This window comes from Gymnoscopelus microlampas, assembly GCF_963454915.1.
Source record: "Gymnoscopelus microlampas genome assembly, chromosome: 20".
In the NCBI taxonomy this organism is placed as follows: Eukaryota; Metazoa; Chordata; class Actinopteri; order Myctophiformes; family Myctophidae; genus Gymnoscopelus; species Gymnoscopelus microlampas.
Genome location: NC_139957.1, coordinates 10,230,317 through 10,245,287, shown reverse-complemented (window position 1 = coordinate 10,245,287; position 14,971 = coordinate 10,230,317). Strand labels below are relative to the sequence as shown.

Below are 14,971 nucleotides of genomic sequence, written 5' to 3'. Positions count from 1 at the left end.
CATATTTGACCATCCCTCACCATGGCCGCTCCCTGTATCTCTTTTTTGGAACCAACACACCCATGGCCTGATGTAATACACCCAGCTGTGTCCTCAAAGGCTGACCGCCAGTCACTGGTCGGCGGACTCGGTCGCAGTCTATTTCGGCGCGCCGAGCCCACGCTGGTACCACAGCACCACAGCTGGCTACCGAACGCTCTGAATAAAACCTGACTCAGGCCATGTGACTGATGATGTCAGCTAATTTTCTGGAATGCCAGGTCGGGGGGGGGGGGGGGGGGGGGGGTCAGCGGGACGCACTGCCGCTTGAATGGTATCACGGTGGCCTGTAGTATGTTTGTTTGCCACGGTGGCCTTTGCTAGCAGATAAAAAAGTTAAAGACAGTAATGATAATGCCAAAGACCAAGCAAAGACATTCTAGATGCAAACTCACACTCACGCTGCCTTTCATTATCTCTTTTTTTTCTGTTTACTCTGTATGTCTCTCAGTCGGTTGTGGCTGACAGCAAAGAAGACTTTAGAGCACAACTATTGGCTCTGTGAACTTGAAAAGGTGTGTACTAAATCGTCGCTGTCGGGCAGAAACCTCCTCTCCATATTCTAACTTTCGTAAATCAACGCCCTACTTGATCATATTACAGTGTCACACAAAAGCATCAAAAGTAGCAGATCCACAAGCTCGAAACGTGGTGCGAAGCGACGCGTTTTGAGCTTGTAGATCTGCTACTTTTGATACTTTTTGAATTTGTATCCTGAAAAGTAACAGTTTTGGACATATGAGGTTTCCACCCGACAGAGACTATATGGGTCTGTATGTTTCTTTTTTTTAGTTTTTTGAGCAGATAACCTCCCCGTGCAGAAATATTGTCCACACACATACATACAAAAACACACACACACACACACACACACACACACACACAAACTACAGTAATCTGCAAACTCTGCATGTGAAACTTCAAATACGTGTATTATATTGCAGACCACTCACAAACAAGGTGCTATTACGGGGCCCCTTGTTTTATGAAGGAGACATGTTTTTTTGCTGCTGCTGCACCCAAAAACGTAGGCCCTTTTTCTCGCCCACAACAAAACAGGAACACATGGGCTGTGCGTTCTGTGCACGGCATTCATTTTGTGGACAGCCGAGGGCGACGAGCGCTCTTGGTGAGTAACTGGACCTACCCGCCGCTACAGTAACGAGCGGTGCCGGCTTCCCCTCACCTCAGCCCCGTTTCCACAGCGAGCCGCTCTGACGAGACAGGGGAAGTCAGGGAGGGAGGGAGGGAGAGAGGCCTGGGACGTATGGAGCGCGACCGACCGCAGGAATTTTCACACCCACTTCCCAAACACGTCTCTCTGGCAGGCTAGAAAACGGGCTTCTGTTTGACTCACAGGTATGCACTAATCAGGCCTGTCTCCTTTAGACAGGACAACGTTAGTGTGTGTGTGTGTGTGTGTGTGTGTGTGTGTGTGTGTGTGTGTGTGTGTGTGTGTGTGTTGGCATGGGGGGGGGGGGGGTTGTACAGGTCGCACAGGGTCACACAGCCCGCTGTTCCCGTCTGCTGAAGTGCACAACAACACCACCAACAACACCATGAGATCAACTATCATTAACCCCTGTGGTGGGTGTGTGGTATTACGGAAAACTGTTTTGACGGGCACCTCAGCTCAACTCGAACAACCCTGAAGCGATCCCTGGCGCAACAACACAGTCTAGGCAATTTCCAACCTAGTCCCGCTTGGCCGGAGGCGTAGGCAGATATAAACGGCATGGCGAAGGTGGTGGAAGTGCCTTGGCAGACAAGACTAGTGCTGACTCTCTCTCTCTCTCTCCTCCCATGACCGGGGGAACCAGGATTAGTCCAGTCTCTGTGGAGGATTAACATTGGCCTCGCTTCTGTTGGAGGACGGTAACCGACCTAATATGGTTCGGTGATCCGTCGCTGACTTCTTGCAAGGAATCTCTGCTATCTTACACAACCTTATTCTTCCCCCCGTTTTCAACTGAATGGTTAAAGGACTTTGCACGGGGGACATGCATATATTCTAGCCTATACAGTCTACAGCAGTGGTTCTCAAACGTTTTTATTTCAAGGACCCCCATAACTCTGAGAGTGTACAAACGGAACCAAATGGACCCGTAAGGGTCCATTTGGTTCCGTTTGTATGCTCTCACAGTTACAGACCTGTAAGAGTCCATTTGGAAGCCCTTCAAGGAACCCTGGACTTTGAGAACCACTGGTCTACAGTATAGGTACCAAAAAAGGAACTCCCCTCAGACTGTTGAGGTAAAACAGAGCAGGTCAATCCCAGTAGACAGCGTGCCTTCTTACACAGAGGGGCCAAAACGAGAGTTTGAGTGTCACCCCCCCTCAGACCATGATGAATGATCTCAACTGATTCTGCAAACTCTACCGCTGCATTCATTCTGTTTTTTTTGCAAGACAGAGAGAGAGAGGGAGAGAAAGACAGAGAGAAAATAAGGAGAAAAAAAAAATGAAACACTACCGAAAAGCCATAAACAGAGTCAAGGAGCTTGCCCGTGGAGCCGGGTTTGCCCGAAGCTGTAACCGGGCCGGACCCAATTGGGAACAGCCAGACACCGGCACAATTACTGGGCCGGCCGCAGACTCTCTTAAAAATACCTCTGCAGGGTTTGCAAGTGGCCAGCCAAACCCCTGTGCAGTAATACAGTAACAGCTGATCCCCAGGCAGATCCTGGCAGGAGGGGGAAGGAAGGGGTATAATGGTGATGACTTACTTACTACTACTACCGTATTATCTCCCAGGGGACAAAGGGGGCCCAAACACCAACCGCCAGGTCTCTGTTTCCCAGCATACTTTCCCAGGGGAAGTAAGGAAGAGTCAAAGAGAGATATTGGGCATCCCACTGGGTCGGCGGGATAAGGCCCGCGACCGCTACTGTCAAATTATGGTTTCGGTTTGCGTCTGGCGCACACCTTTTGTTGCACGTCATTTTGTCCCCTTATCTTTTCCTGTCTTTCCCGGTCCATTGGTATCTAAGATAACAAAATACCCAATGAAAAGACAACAGTAGCAGGTGCGTCAGGTATGATAAATAGGCAAGAGAGAGAGAGAGCGGGAGAGAGAGAGCAAAAGAGGGAATGTAAAGTGAAGAGGTGCTTTGTGTCCTCATGTCACCGCGTTGGAGTGAGTTTGAAGAGGTGTGCATCTATCCGTGTAGCTTACGTGTATGCGTGTCTAGACATATACACACACACACACACACACACACACACACACACACACCGGTATCCAGCTGGACACGCCGCAGAGAGAAGCACTGACTGAGGTATACTGGGGTAAAATATGCCATAACAGAGGCAGGGGTATGTAAACAAGAGGAGAGAGAGAATGCAAACAGGCCCATCGAGCTATCTAAATACCAAGCCATCCACGTGCAGGAGGTGGAAAAAAAAGACCCCAAAAAAAACACTGTCTTCCCCAAATGATTGTCTGACGCTGGAAAAAGTGATTTGGTCCTGGAAGTCCAGTGAGGACACTCAAGGACATGGTGGATTGCACTTATGGCTGCAGTTAGCAGATGGATCCTCCCTGCAAATTATTCACTGATCAATTTTAGGGTTTGGAAGCTGCGTGGAGGGGTCTGGCCATAGCGTGTCGGCCCCATTAAGTCATGCCTTTGTGGTGTGACGGTGTGGTTCAAGCTATGGCACTGGTAGCAAAGTGCTGTGTGTGTGTGTGTGTGTGTGTGTGTGTGTGTGTGTGTGTGTGTGTGTGTGTGTGTGTGTGTGTGTGTGTGTGTGTGTGTGTGTGTGTGTGTGTGTGTGTGTGTGTGTATGTGTGTGTGTGTGTGTGTGTGTGTGCGCGTGCGTGTCTGGCCGTCTCACCAGTGCAGGATCCAGCTCCTCATTCAGTAATGCCTCATTCTTGATGAGAGCTACTCTCTGGGCAAAACGACACGTAGAGATGGATTCCTGAGGGTAGGACAGTACAGTATGTCATCATTAGGGTGAGACTGAATGGACCTTTAACGCCCACTTTAATAAATGTGTTTTTTATATTAACGTGTTAATTAATAAAGCAAGCATTAGTTGATTTTGGGCAGCTCTATAGAAAAATTACAGTATTTCCCCATTTAACTGTTAATTCATTCATCACAGTGTAACTTTATATTCTGAGGTTCAGGACGTGGTTTGCAGCACTTTCAATGTGCCTCGTTTCTGCATCTGTAAGTACATAACCCCTCCTACATTTTATATGGTCATGGGTGACTGAAACTGAATCTGCTAATGGGAAAATGGAGCTGTGTTCAACCCTGTCGTCCCCATTTTGAGACGAAAATTCTATTTTTTGAACTAATTTTCAAAAATAGCTATCTACTATTTTCAAAAAAATAGCTATCTACTAGGGGTCTTCAACGTCAAGGACAAGGACCCCTTAGCTGAGAGAGAGATAAAGCACTACATATTGTATAAAATTGTGTTGCAGATTAAACCTTTTCATAGATTTAATAGATAGATTTAATAGACGTGTTTGACAGCAACTATCAATGTGTAGCGTTGCGTTGGATTCATGTTAATGTGTATTTTCAGACAATTAACCACTTACACCCTAAATACTTGGAAAACTTGTACTTGGTCTGCTTTCCCCCGCCCCCCCCCCCCCCCCCCCCCCCCAACACCAAACCTCTTTGCCGAAAATAGCCGATCTACAAGCTCACAACGCTAATGTTCCCCTCAGACTAGGGATGCTAGGGTTCAACTGGTTAATGTAAAAAAAATAAAGAAAAAGGGTTCATATCGCACAAAGATTTGGCGGCCCCCCTGTAGTAACTCTGAGGGCCCCCTAGGGGTCCTGGACCCCCCTGTTGAAGACCCCTGAACCAAGGCTCTCAGTGGTTAACTGTGCTTGGGGTAGCCTTGCTTCTCCATGCTTCAGTGAGTGTTTGTTTGTGAGCATTATGGCCTGATGAGGCGCCTGTATACGGTGGCCCATCCTCACATCGAGGTTCCTCTTGTCCGCGGAGACGGTCGCGACCATGGTGGTCATGCAGTTCCCCCCCAAGCTGTCCCTCAGCACAGAGGTCATCATGGAGTTCCTGTAGGGGATATGGGAGCGGTTCCTCTCTGACAAGGCTATAATCACCTTGCCAAGCACAAGGGGGAGAATGGAAGAGAGGTGACGTGTAAACGAAAGATGCTGAAAAGACACGGTGCCAGGCAGTGGTGGAAAGTAACTAAGCACATTTACTCAAGTACTGTACTTAAGTATACTTTAGGGTATTTTTACTTTACTGGAGAATTTCCAAATGTCAATAGTTTTACTTCTACTCCACTACATCTCAGAGGCAAATATTGTACTTTTTACTCCACTATAATCATTTGAGATCTTTAGTTACTAGTTACTTTGCATATTTAGATTATTATAACAAAATATACCATTAACCACTTCAGGCTTTTTATATACTTCGGCTACTTGAAAATTATGAAAAGTATTGCCTTTATGAGCTTTGTAGATCTTCTATTTCCTACATTGCTATACTGTAATGTTTGTACATTGCTGTTTTGATACTTTTACTAAGTACAAGTACTTCTTCCATCACCGGTGGCATGGAATACCTGACCTGGAGAAATTAAATGTCTGGAAGACTGTGCAACGCGCTACAACATCATTATTACACCGTTAATCAATATTAATACACCTACAGACACTAACTAAACTGTGTCGCAGGGCTTGTCCCCATCAGACTGATTCATTTAATTACAGTACTTACTTGGTATAATTTTACATATCTTGAAAACAATAAAATACAGGGTAAATGCTTATAAAAACCAAAGCCTACGTGATAGATATCTTAACAAATTTCTCTCTTGGGGTCTCGAGCTATGAAAGGTTTGAGGAACCATGTGGTGTCTAACCTGTTCCAGGTAATGTAGAGAGAGGTTGATGTACTTCCCCTCAGTGAACTGGTGCCCGCCCACGCCAGCCTTGCCGACCCTCTCCGAGCCGGCCAGGTCCACCAGGTGGAGCTTGGAGCGCCGCACGGTGGCAGAGCCCGGCTCACGGCCGCACAAGTGCACGGTGAAGATACAGTGGGAGCGCGTGGACGCCTGGTTCATGGGGGTCTGAGGGAATACGAGGAAGAGAAGGGGGGGGGGTGTAAAGTAACCAAGTAGATTGCACAGTTCATTTAACTCAGACGAGTGTGCAAATGGAACCAAATGGACCCAGAATGGTCCATTTTGTACACTCGTCCGAGTTAAATTAGGTTTTTTACTGTATGGTGGACAGCCAAAAGTAAAAGTGAATCATTTTCTTTTATCCTTCAGGGACTTTCCGCATCCCAACAACGACAGGAAAAAAATGCTTCTTTTCATTTGTATTACTTTATTCTGACTGGGTACGAAGATCAAAGGCATGTGTTGAGCGACGAGTTGTATACATATGGTGGCCGCCTGACAATAGCTGAGGTTGATGTTCAAGATGTTCACAGACACAGGAGAAGCCAGCAGGAGACAGAAATAGAATTTGACTCATCCTCAGACAGAAAGGGTTCTATTAACTGGTAGAAGATGGGTCACTGCGAGAGCATTGCCGATGCTGCGATAATATCGTCGCTGTCTGGCAGAAACCTCCTATCTCCATATTCTAACTTTTTGTGTTTTCGTAAATTAACGCTCTACTTGACCACACTACAGCGTCACACATATCAAAAGTAGCAGATACGCAAGCTCGAAACGCGGCGCAAAAGCGACGCGTTTTGAGCTCATGTAGATCTGCTACTTTTGCTATTTTAGAATTTGAATCCTGGACATATGGGGTTTCCACCAGACAGAGACGATACATACAGGAGATGGACAGTCAGAAGCACGTTGTTTATCTCTCAATTTTGTTTTCGTTAGTACTGCAGCTGTATGCACTTGGGTTGAAGACATTGGGAGTATAAATACTCACAGCTTTTAATTAGTACAGAAATGTTGGGGCCTTGATAATAGACTAGACTTTGCCTTTAATTAGCTTTTGAGGTATTTTTTTTTCCTTCATTGGTAGAAAGGTCTACGACCACTGATTTGAGATATAGACATGACTCACTGGGTCCCGGCTGTCATGATTTGAAGATCACACACATTCCTTCTCATGGCTTTTCAAAGGTGCTCTGACCCTGACTTATGGTCGCGGTAAAAATGCCAACACTTGTTTGTCAAGGTTACGCCAACTCCACGACAGATCCTTTGCTATATCTCAACTGGCCCATGTCATATCTTTCTTCACTCCTTGCTCCTCAGGGTATCCCTTAAAGCAGAGCGATGGCGCCTTTAGATGTCTTTAGGAGGCCTCTAGAAGGATCAGTTATATAATAGTATTAATGGTTGGGTAACACTTTACTTAAAGGTTGCGTTTATAATGCATTATAATCACATTTATAACGCATTATAATGCACTTATAAGGCATTATAACACTCGTTATAAATGTTTATAATTATGTATGACAACTTATAACGTTTAATATTAACTCTCAGAGTGTACAAATGCAACCAAAGGGACATGTAAGGGACCATTTTGGTTCCATTTGTACACTCTCAGAGTTACAGACCTGTAAGGGTCCATTCAGTACGCAGCACGTAACCATCAATAATTTAGCTGGGGACCCCCGGGAACCCTCTAAGGAACTGGCTCCTAACCTGTGGGCCGGGGCAAAGGTATTGCAAGTGGATCCCCAAATATGTTATTGAAAATACTACATAAAAAAAATTTATGGAAAAAAGTTGATATGGGATTTTTCCTTTAAAAGCTTGAAAATTTCGTTTTCATTGTGAAAAGGGAACTTTAAAGTAGGCCTGCACTACGTTGGTTCCATTGATACAAGCTTAAAGCTAGAACACAATCGATTGATTGATCATCAAAACAAACATGCTCTGACGATGCACACGGACCGCAAACACTTTCAAGATTTTTTTTGAGAACCACTGCCATAAAAAGGACCCCTAGGGGTCCCCGCACCCCACTTTGAGAACCCTCATCTCTCCTCTCGGTTTACGACATCGCCGCAAAAAACATGACCTCACTGGAGCTGCTTCCTGACCTCTGTGGAACACATGCTGACCCCACAGCGGCCGTGCACTGACCACACACAGTGACTGACCGCAGTGAGTCAGCACGGTCCTGACAGAGGGGTCTGCATGGGTCTACAAACCCCCATAACCCGGAGAGATCGTTGATTCAAGTCTGTGGGGGGGCATTCGGACCACCTGCGGTGCTGCGCACTCCCCCGTTCTCCAATAAGTCTCGGGGTGAGTTAAGGAGGGAGATGTGGACGTAGAGCAGTGTGTGCCTTTCGAGTCAAGGACCCCCAAATTGATATAGGCTATCTGAAGATGTTTTGTGCCAGGGACCCCCAGAAGAACAGATTTGTGTTAAAGAATTCAAAAATTCAAATTCTTTCAAGATTTTCCCAAAATGCTCAAAAATAGCTTGCATATCTGCTGTTTTTGAATAGCCAACGTATTAATGGATAAAGTGGTTCAAATGATTGTGATGCCGTGTTAACACATTTTGCTGGGGACCCCTGGAACACCCTCAAGTACCACTTTGAGAACCACTGGCATAGAGAACCGGTGTAGGGGAGGGGGGTCTTAAGCCCGATTCATAATGAAAAACCAGACCTAAAAACCTTGAGCTGTTATTTTTGACGCCTGACACCGTCGTACCACGGAGCATAAATGAGGCTTTAACATGTGGGCTGAGCAGAGGTGAGCAATGGACAGGAAGAAGAGACGGACAGAAAAAGAAATCCAGATGAGAGGAAATGTTTCCTGCTGAAAAGTTGAGGGAAGGTTGAGAAGGTTTCAGAAAGTGCATCTTATTTCCTGTCCCATAAAACAGCAAGGGAAGCCACTAAAAGTCTCCCCGACGCCTGATGAGCTCATGGTTTGGAGCGTGGCGTGAACATACAGTATGTGTCATCTTTTGTCCACATGGCTGCGAGCAAAGAGAAGAAAGGAACTGATTCTGTGAACCTTATGGTGAGTACAAGTGTTCTGGGGAATATTCTGGCGTTGATAAACGGCTGATGTTGATGGGTTCTTTGTTTGCTCAAAGCTCAAGGGAGACCCTCATGTGAAGGAGTGAGTCCCAAGGAGGACGCCAACAGCAGTCCCTGTGTGGGTGGACTGTTATGGACAAACGATTTGGGTCGTTGATCGGCTCCCTGCAGAACTGCGCAGCCTCCTCTGACCATTTTGATCAACGGTCTACTATAACAAACAAGAATGTGTTTTCCAATGAAATATTCCCCCAGGCTATTAAGCATTGCACACTGGGTGAGTGTGTGTGTGTGTGTGTGTGTGTGTGTGTGTGTGTGTGTGTGTGTGTGTGTGTGTGTGTGTGTGTGTGTGTGTGTGTGTGTGTGTGTGTGTGTGTGTGTGTGTGTGTGTGTGTGTGTGTAAATTGGAAAGACAACATAACATTGTCTTAAACAAAGGAGTTAAGCAAAGTCGATTATTAGATTAGTTGCTTGTTAGACAAAGGGTACTGCACACAAATCCCTCATCTCTTAAAGTGGTAAAAACTCCAACTGGGACACCAAATCTATTTCAGCTTTATTTGCATGCGGGATCAACTTGGCCACATCAAATAAAACGAATCTGAAATGTCGGTCCAAAAACTGAAAAAGGGGCCTACCACTGATTCAAACCCGATGACTCCGTTCACTTTTGCCGTGTGTTATTTACTTACAAATAAAACCGACTATCATCAACAAAAGTAAACAAGGTGAGGTCAGCGCTTTGTGCCAAAACCTCAGGTTGCACCGAGTGCACCGGACTGACGCACCACAGCTGTCTCATCGGGTTGGGGAGTCTGGGTGTCTGAGCATAGAAAAGAGCCACCACAACATAAACAGAAATTACAGAGGGAATGCTGCGTTTTACAGAGGAAAAAGTGTGGTGAAAAAAAAAAGAGACCACAGGGGCACCAAAATAATATTATAGAACTGTCATAAGGTAGCCTTTGGAGTGCATGCTGGGTTTCTACTGTAGGGTACAAAGAAAACCCTTACTTAACCCCAACAGTATGTTACTGTAGTTACTTTTAGAGGTGGTCATACATATTCAGCATACCAGTGCATATTAGTGCATAGTTTAACTCTGAGAGTGTACAAATAAATGGAACCAAATGGACCCGTTTCCCATTCCCAACATTCAGGATCATACAGTGTATATTACTACTATGAAGATTGTTATGGGATTCAACTCTTTAATCCATTCAATCCGGGAAAGCATCAGTGTAATTTTTGATTTTGCTATATAAAGATATATATCGTCTCTTTAGGGTGGAAACCTCATATGTCCAAAACTGTTACTTTTCAGGATTCAAATTCCAAAATACGAAAAAACACAAAAGGTTATAATATGGAGATGGTTTCTGCCCAACAGCAACAATATATATAAACTGTTTTTAGAAGGTGTTTTTAGAATCGGCCTCAGGTCTAAATGGGTTGAACTAAAACTCAGAGTTTGATTGCTGGAAAAGCACGGAGTAGCCTTACTTCTGCAATCATACGATTGGTATCGCCCAGGAAGAGTAAGTTGAGAGCCTCCTCCTCATTGGCTGACTGCTGAAGGGACAGATTCTTGAGGTGGATATTCTGGTCTGGATCCTCCATAATTGTCACCTTGCTGGAAAAGAGACATCATAGTGAAAAAAATAGTATGTCAGGATTTTAAAGCAAATAGGGACATAAATTAACTCTTACATATACAGTAACATTGAGTTAATTCAATTAACAATAACCATTTTGCAGAATTTCTTATCCAGAGCGACTTACAAAGTGAACACGTAAACAACATACAGTACATCTGACTAGCCTTACTAGCTTCTATGTAAATAGGCAACAAGTACAGATGCAAATAATTAACCCAAGACCAGGTACGCATCTGTGTAATTTTTTTATTTCTTTGGCTATTCAAAAATAGCAGATCTGCAAGCTCATAGCACAACACTGAGTATAGGTAATGAGCTTGTAGATCTGCTATTTAAAAAAAATGAACATGTATGAACATGTTTGCAAATCTTTGAATATATCTATATTTTTTAAGCGAACATTTTTAACTCAAATCTTTGCTTCTGGGGATTCTACAAATGTCTTCTAAATCCTAACGTTCCTTTAAAAACTCTAATGTTGCTATAATAATATCAGTGGTTCTCAAACCTTTTCAAGGACCCCCAAAATGATATGTATTTGGCCGCGGACCCCAATCTCAAAATATTTTGTTCCAATGACCCCCCCCAGAAGCAAAGATTTGAGTTACAAGTGTTCTTGAGCTTGTATATCTGCTATTTTTGAATAGCCAAAGAACTCTAAAATGACACAGACGCTTTCCCGGTCTTAAATGGTTAAGGGGGTGAGGTACGTCTGAAGAGGTGAGTTTTAAGCCTGCGGCATACAGAAGGAGAGTGGAGTTTGTGGTCCTGACTGAGTGGGGAGGTCATCCCACAGCTTGGGAGCCAAGAGGTGGCCAGGGTTTATGTGGGACGGCAGGGACAGAAGTACTGTACAGTAGACGTCACTGTGATTGCTGATCAAAGTGTGCGGCAAGGGCTGTAAGGCTGGATCATACACTACAGGTAGGGGGGGGGACATGCCCTTGTACTGTAGGTCATCACCAGGATTTTAAATTGGATGCGAGCAGCAACCAGGAGCCAGTGGAGTGAGCCCAGCAGAGCAGACACACGAGGGAGGCTGAATACCAGAGGTGTGCTGCAGCATTCTGGATCAGTTTGAGAGAACATGTTGGCAGACCAGCAAGGAGGGAGTGGCAGTGCATAGTCAAGCCTGGAAATGACTGAGGCATGGATAAAGGAGCTGGCCAGACTCCTTGGTTGAGGAAGGGTCTGATCTTTTTGATGTTGTTAATCCATTCAATCTGGGAACGCATCTGTGTAATTTTAGATGTCTTTGATATACAAGCTCAAAATCGTGACAATGTGTGCAAATCTTTGGATATATAGATACATTTTAAACTCAAATCTTTGAAAAAAGTTTGAGAACCACTGATATTATAGTAACATACGTTTTTCCCCCAGAAAAACTGTTAAAAATATTCGCTTGAAAAGAGCTTGCATATCTGCTATTTTTTAATAGCCCAAAGTATAAAATAATGGTTATAGCTAAAAATCTAAAATGAGTCTGACACAGTAGTAGGTCAATGTGTTACCGGATTGAATGGGTTAAGTGCAAGCAAACAGGAGTAGAGTGCCCGTTGCAATGTGTGCCTTGAAGGGCAGCCGACTGTCCAGGATCACTTCCAGTTTCAAACAAACAAGCGAGCCAGGGGGAGGGGGGAGGGGACTTGGACTTGACACATTGTGCTTTATCTCCCTGGGGGATCATAATGTGATAATAGACAGGGCTTACTTCTGAAAATAAAACAAAACAAAAGTCACTGCCACATCAAACGATGTTAAGCAGAGATGGATGAAGGGACCGCTGGGATCGGTGGCCAACGGTCGTGTCATACAATGCCCTTGGAACAATGGCAATGCCAAAGTGACAGTATAGCTACAGGATTATGTCAACAAGTGACGTACAGAGTAAAATTTGGTGTGTTCATTTAACTATGAAAGTATAGAAAATAGAACCAAAGGGTTAATTTGTACACTTTCAGGGTTAAATCAACTAGCTGGAATGGTGCTGGGCATGAATGGAAAGAATATGTAGGTCATTGTGTTTAGCACAACGTTGTGCTGTCGGGCAAAAAACTCTTATCTCCATATTTTTTATTTTTTGTGTTTTTTCGTAAATTAACGCCCTACTTGATCATACTACAGCGTCACACAAAAGTATCAAAAGTAGCAGATCTGCAAGCTCGAAACGCGGCGCGAGGCGACGCGTTTCGAGCATGTAGATCTGCTATCTTTGCCATTTCTTATATTTGAATCCTGAAAAGTACGTTTTGGACATGAGGTTTCCACCCGACAGAGACGACATACAGTATACTATTACGTCCCCGTTTCATGGTTATATAGTAGGGTCGTATTCCCCCACAGCCTAAGCCCTCACCGCATTAAGTGATTTTTGTTTGTAAAAGTATGTAAAATATACCATGTAAAGTTAATGTGACTTTTCGCTCATTTAAAGATCTTATCTTAACCGATGATATGGAAAACCCTTCACACAGACGGTAGCCAAAGGAAACTTGTGTGGCGGCACAAACCAAATTGCCAGTTACCAGCAGCAGAATGGCATATTATGCGGTTTGATGCGGCAATACATTAAGTCAGACCTCCCAACTTCAACTGTGCATAAACACGCATGTTGACAGGGCAGGGATGGGACTGAAAACTACTTCAAAAACATCCACTCAACACAAATTAGACGACAACATTTATCAATGGGGGAAACATCAAGACGGTTGCATGTATATATCGTCGCGGTCGAGCAGAAACCTCTTATCTCCATGTTTTAACTTTCGTGTTTTTTTTTTTCATAAATTAACGCCCTACTTGATCATACTACAGCGTCACACAAAAGCATCAAAAGTAGCAGATCTGCGAGCTCGAGGCGCGTCACTTCGCGTCGCGTTTTGAGCTTGCTGCTACTTTTTGAATTTGAATCCTGAAAAGTAACAGTTTTGGACAGACAATATATAGTACATCATGGATGTTTTGCAAAACAGAATTTAAGACTTTGGTTTACTTTAACCACTTAAGCCATATTTTATTGTTTTCAAAAATAGCAGAAATATCTGTGTTGCAAGCTTGTTAGATCTGCTATTTTCTCAGTTTTTGAAAATGTGATAAATAATGACATTAAATGACATGATATATTATAATCTATAATGACAATCCCAAAATATGGATGGCAGGGTGAACGTGGTTTTAAGTCATTTCCGTCAATTGTTTGTTAGTATGATGACCGATGGGAAGACGGTGAGAAGAAGAGTGAAAAACATGTGAATAGACGAGAGCGCGAGAAAGAGAGGGAAAGAGAGAGAGAAAGAGAGAGGGGGCAGAAGCAGACAGATAGAGAAAGAGGTTTTCAGTGCCACATCTCCTGGAATCAGCAAGTGTGACCACAGCATGGTCAACAGCGGGCACCGTCTATTTACAGAAGACTGTGATTTGTGGGCACTTAAACCTTGAGCCGAATCTCCTGTGAAAGGAGAGAAGTGACATTAAAAAAGAAAAAAAATAGAAACGTAAGTTAAATAGGACTCGTGCAGGAAGAAAATATAGGACCAAATTGTGTGGGGTAGAAATGATGGATCATGGCTTGTGCCTGGATATCCAAAGTGGTGCATTACATTATAGCAAGTGAACGTAGGATAAATCATGAGCTGAACAAGAAGGATGACAGACAGACAGGGAACGAGACAGAGACAAGAAGAAATAAACTAAACAACAGTGGTGGACGTAGACAGATATGAGAAAACAAAGTGACCAACTATGAAAAACTACTTTTCCACATGACTACCCAGCTCTCTACTCTAGTGGTTTAGTCTGCCATCAGGTTGAGTACTCTCTCTCTCTCTCTCTCTCTCTCTCTCATATAGGCTCATTATGTCAGTTGGCAGATGTGTAGTGGCCCGGTAAATACTGGGAGTGGAGTCTCCATGTTTCACCACACAGTGCGTCTAGGCCAGCTTGATAAATGGCTTTTGGGGACTACGGCTAAACTAAGCCCAGGAGTCTTTTTGAGAACACTGGAGTCACTGGTCAATGTGCCTCCCATTGGCCAATGGGAGGCAGCCAAGTACCATTATATAGGCCTAAACGAACAATTTGTCCAAATTAAATCAATCAATATATCACATTCTCCAATATATATATTGATGATGAACAATGGAAATTCAATGGAGGCACCGCAAATGCTCTATCTTTCAGCAGATGTAAAGGGAATATAATTCACCAAAATGTTCTTCTCTCTTCCCCTCACTTGCCCTTGCTCCAGAAGGGTCAGACAGTGGTCAGGACGTAGAGCGG

The 14,971-nt window shown here is 44.1% G+C and overlaps 1 protein-coding gene across 1 annotated transcript in view; it reads right to left on the bottom strand.

Moving 5' to 3' along the window:
* Positions 1 to 14,971, bottom strand: part of kif6 (kinesin family member 6) — a 111,565-nt gene that overhangs the window by 82,335 nt on the left and 14,259 nt on the right. Inside the window, exons 6-9 of the mRNA XM_084045761.1 lie at positions 10,536 to 10,665; positions 5,908 to 6,114; positions 4,991 to 5,134; positions 3,877 to 3,963 (exon numbers count right to left, since the gene is read on the bottom strand). Of these exons, the coding sequence (XP_083901887.1) occupies positions 3,877 to 3,963; positions 4,991 to 5,134; positions 5,908 to 6,114; positions 10,536 to 10,665 (568 nt within the window). The remainder of the gene's footprint in view (positions 1 to 3,876; positions 3,964 to 4,990; positions 5,135 to 5,907; positions 6,115 to 10,535; positions 10,666 to 14,971) is intronic.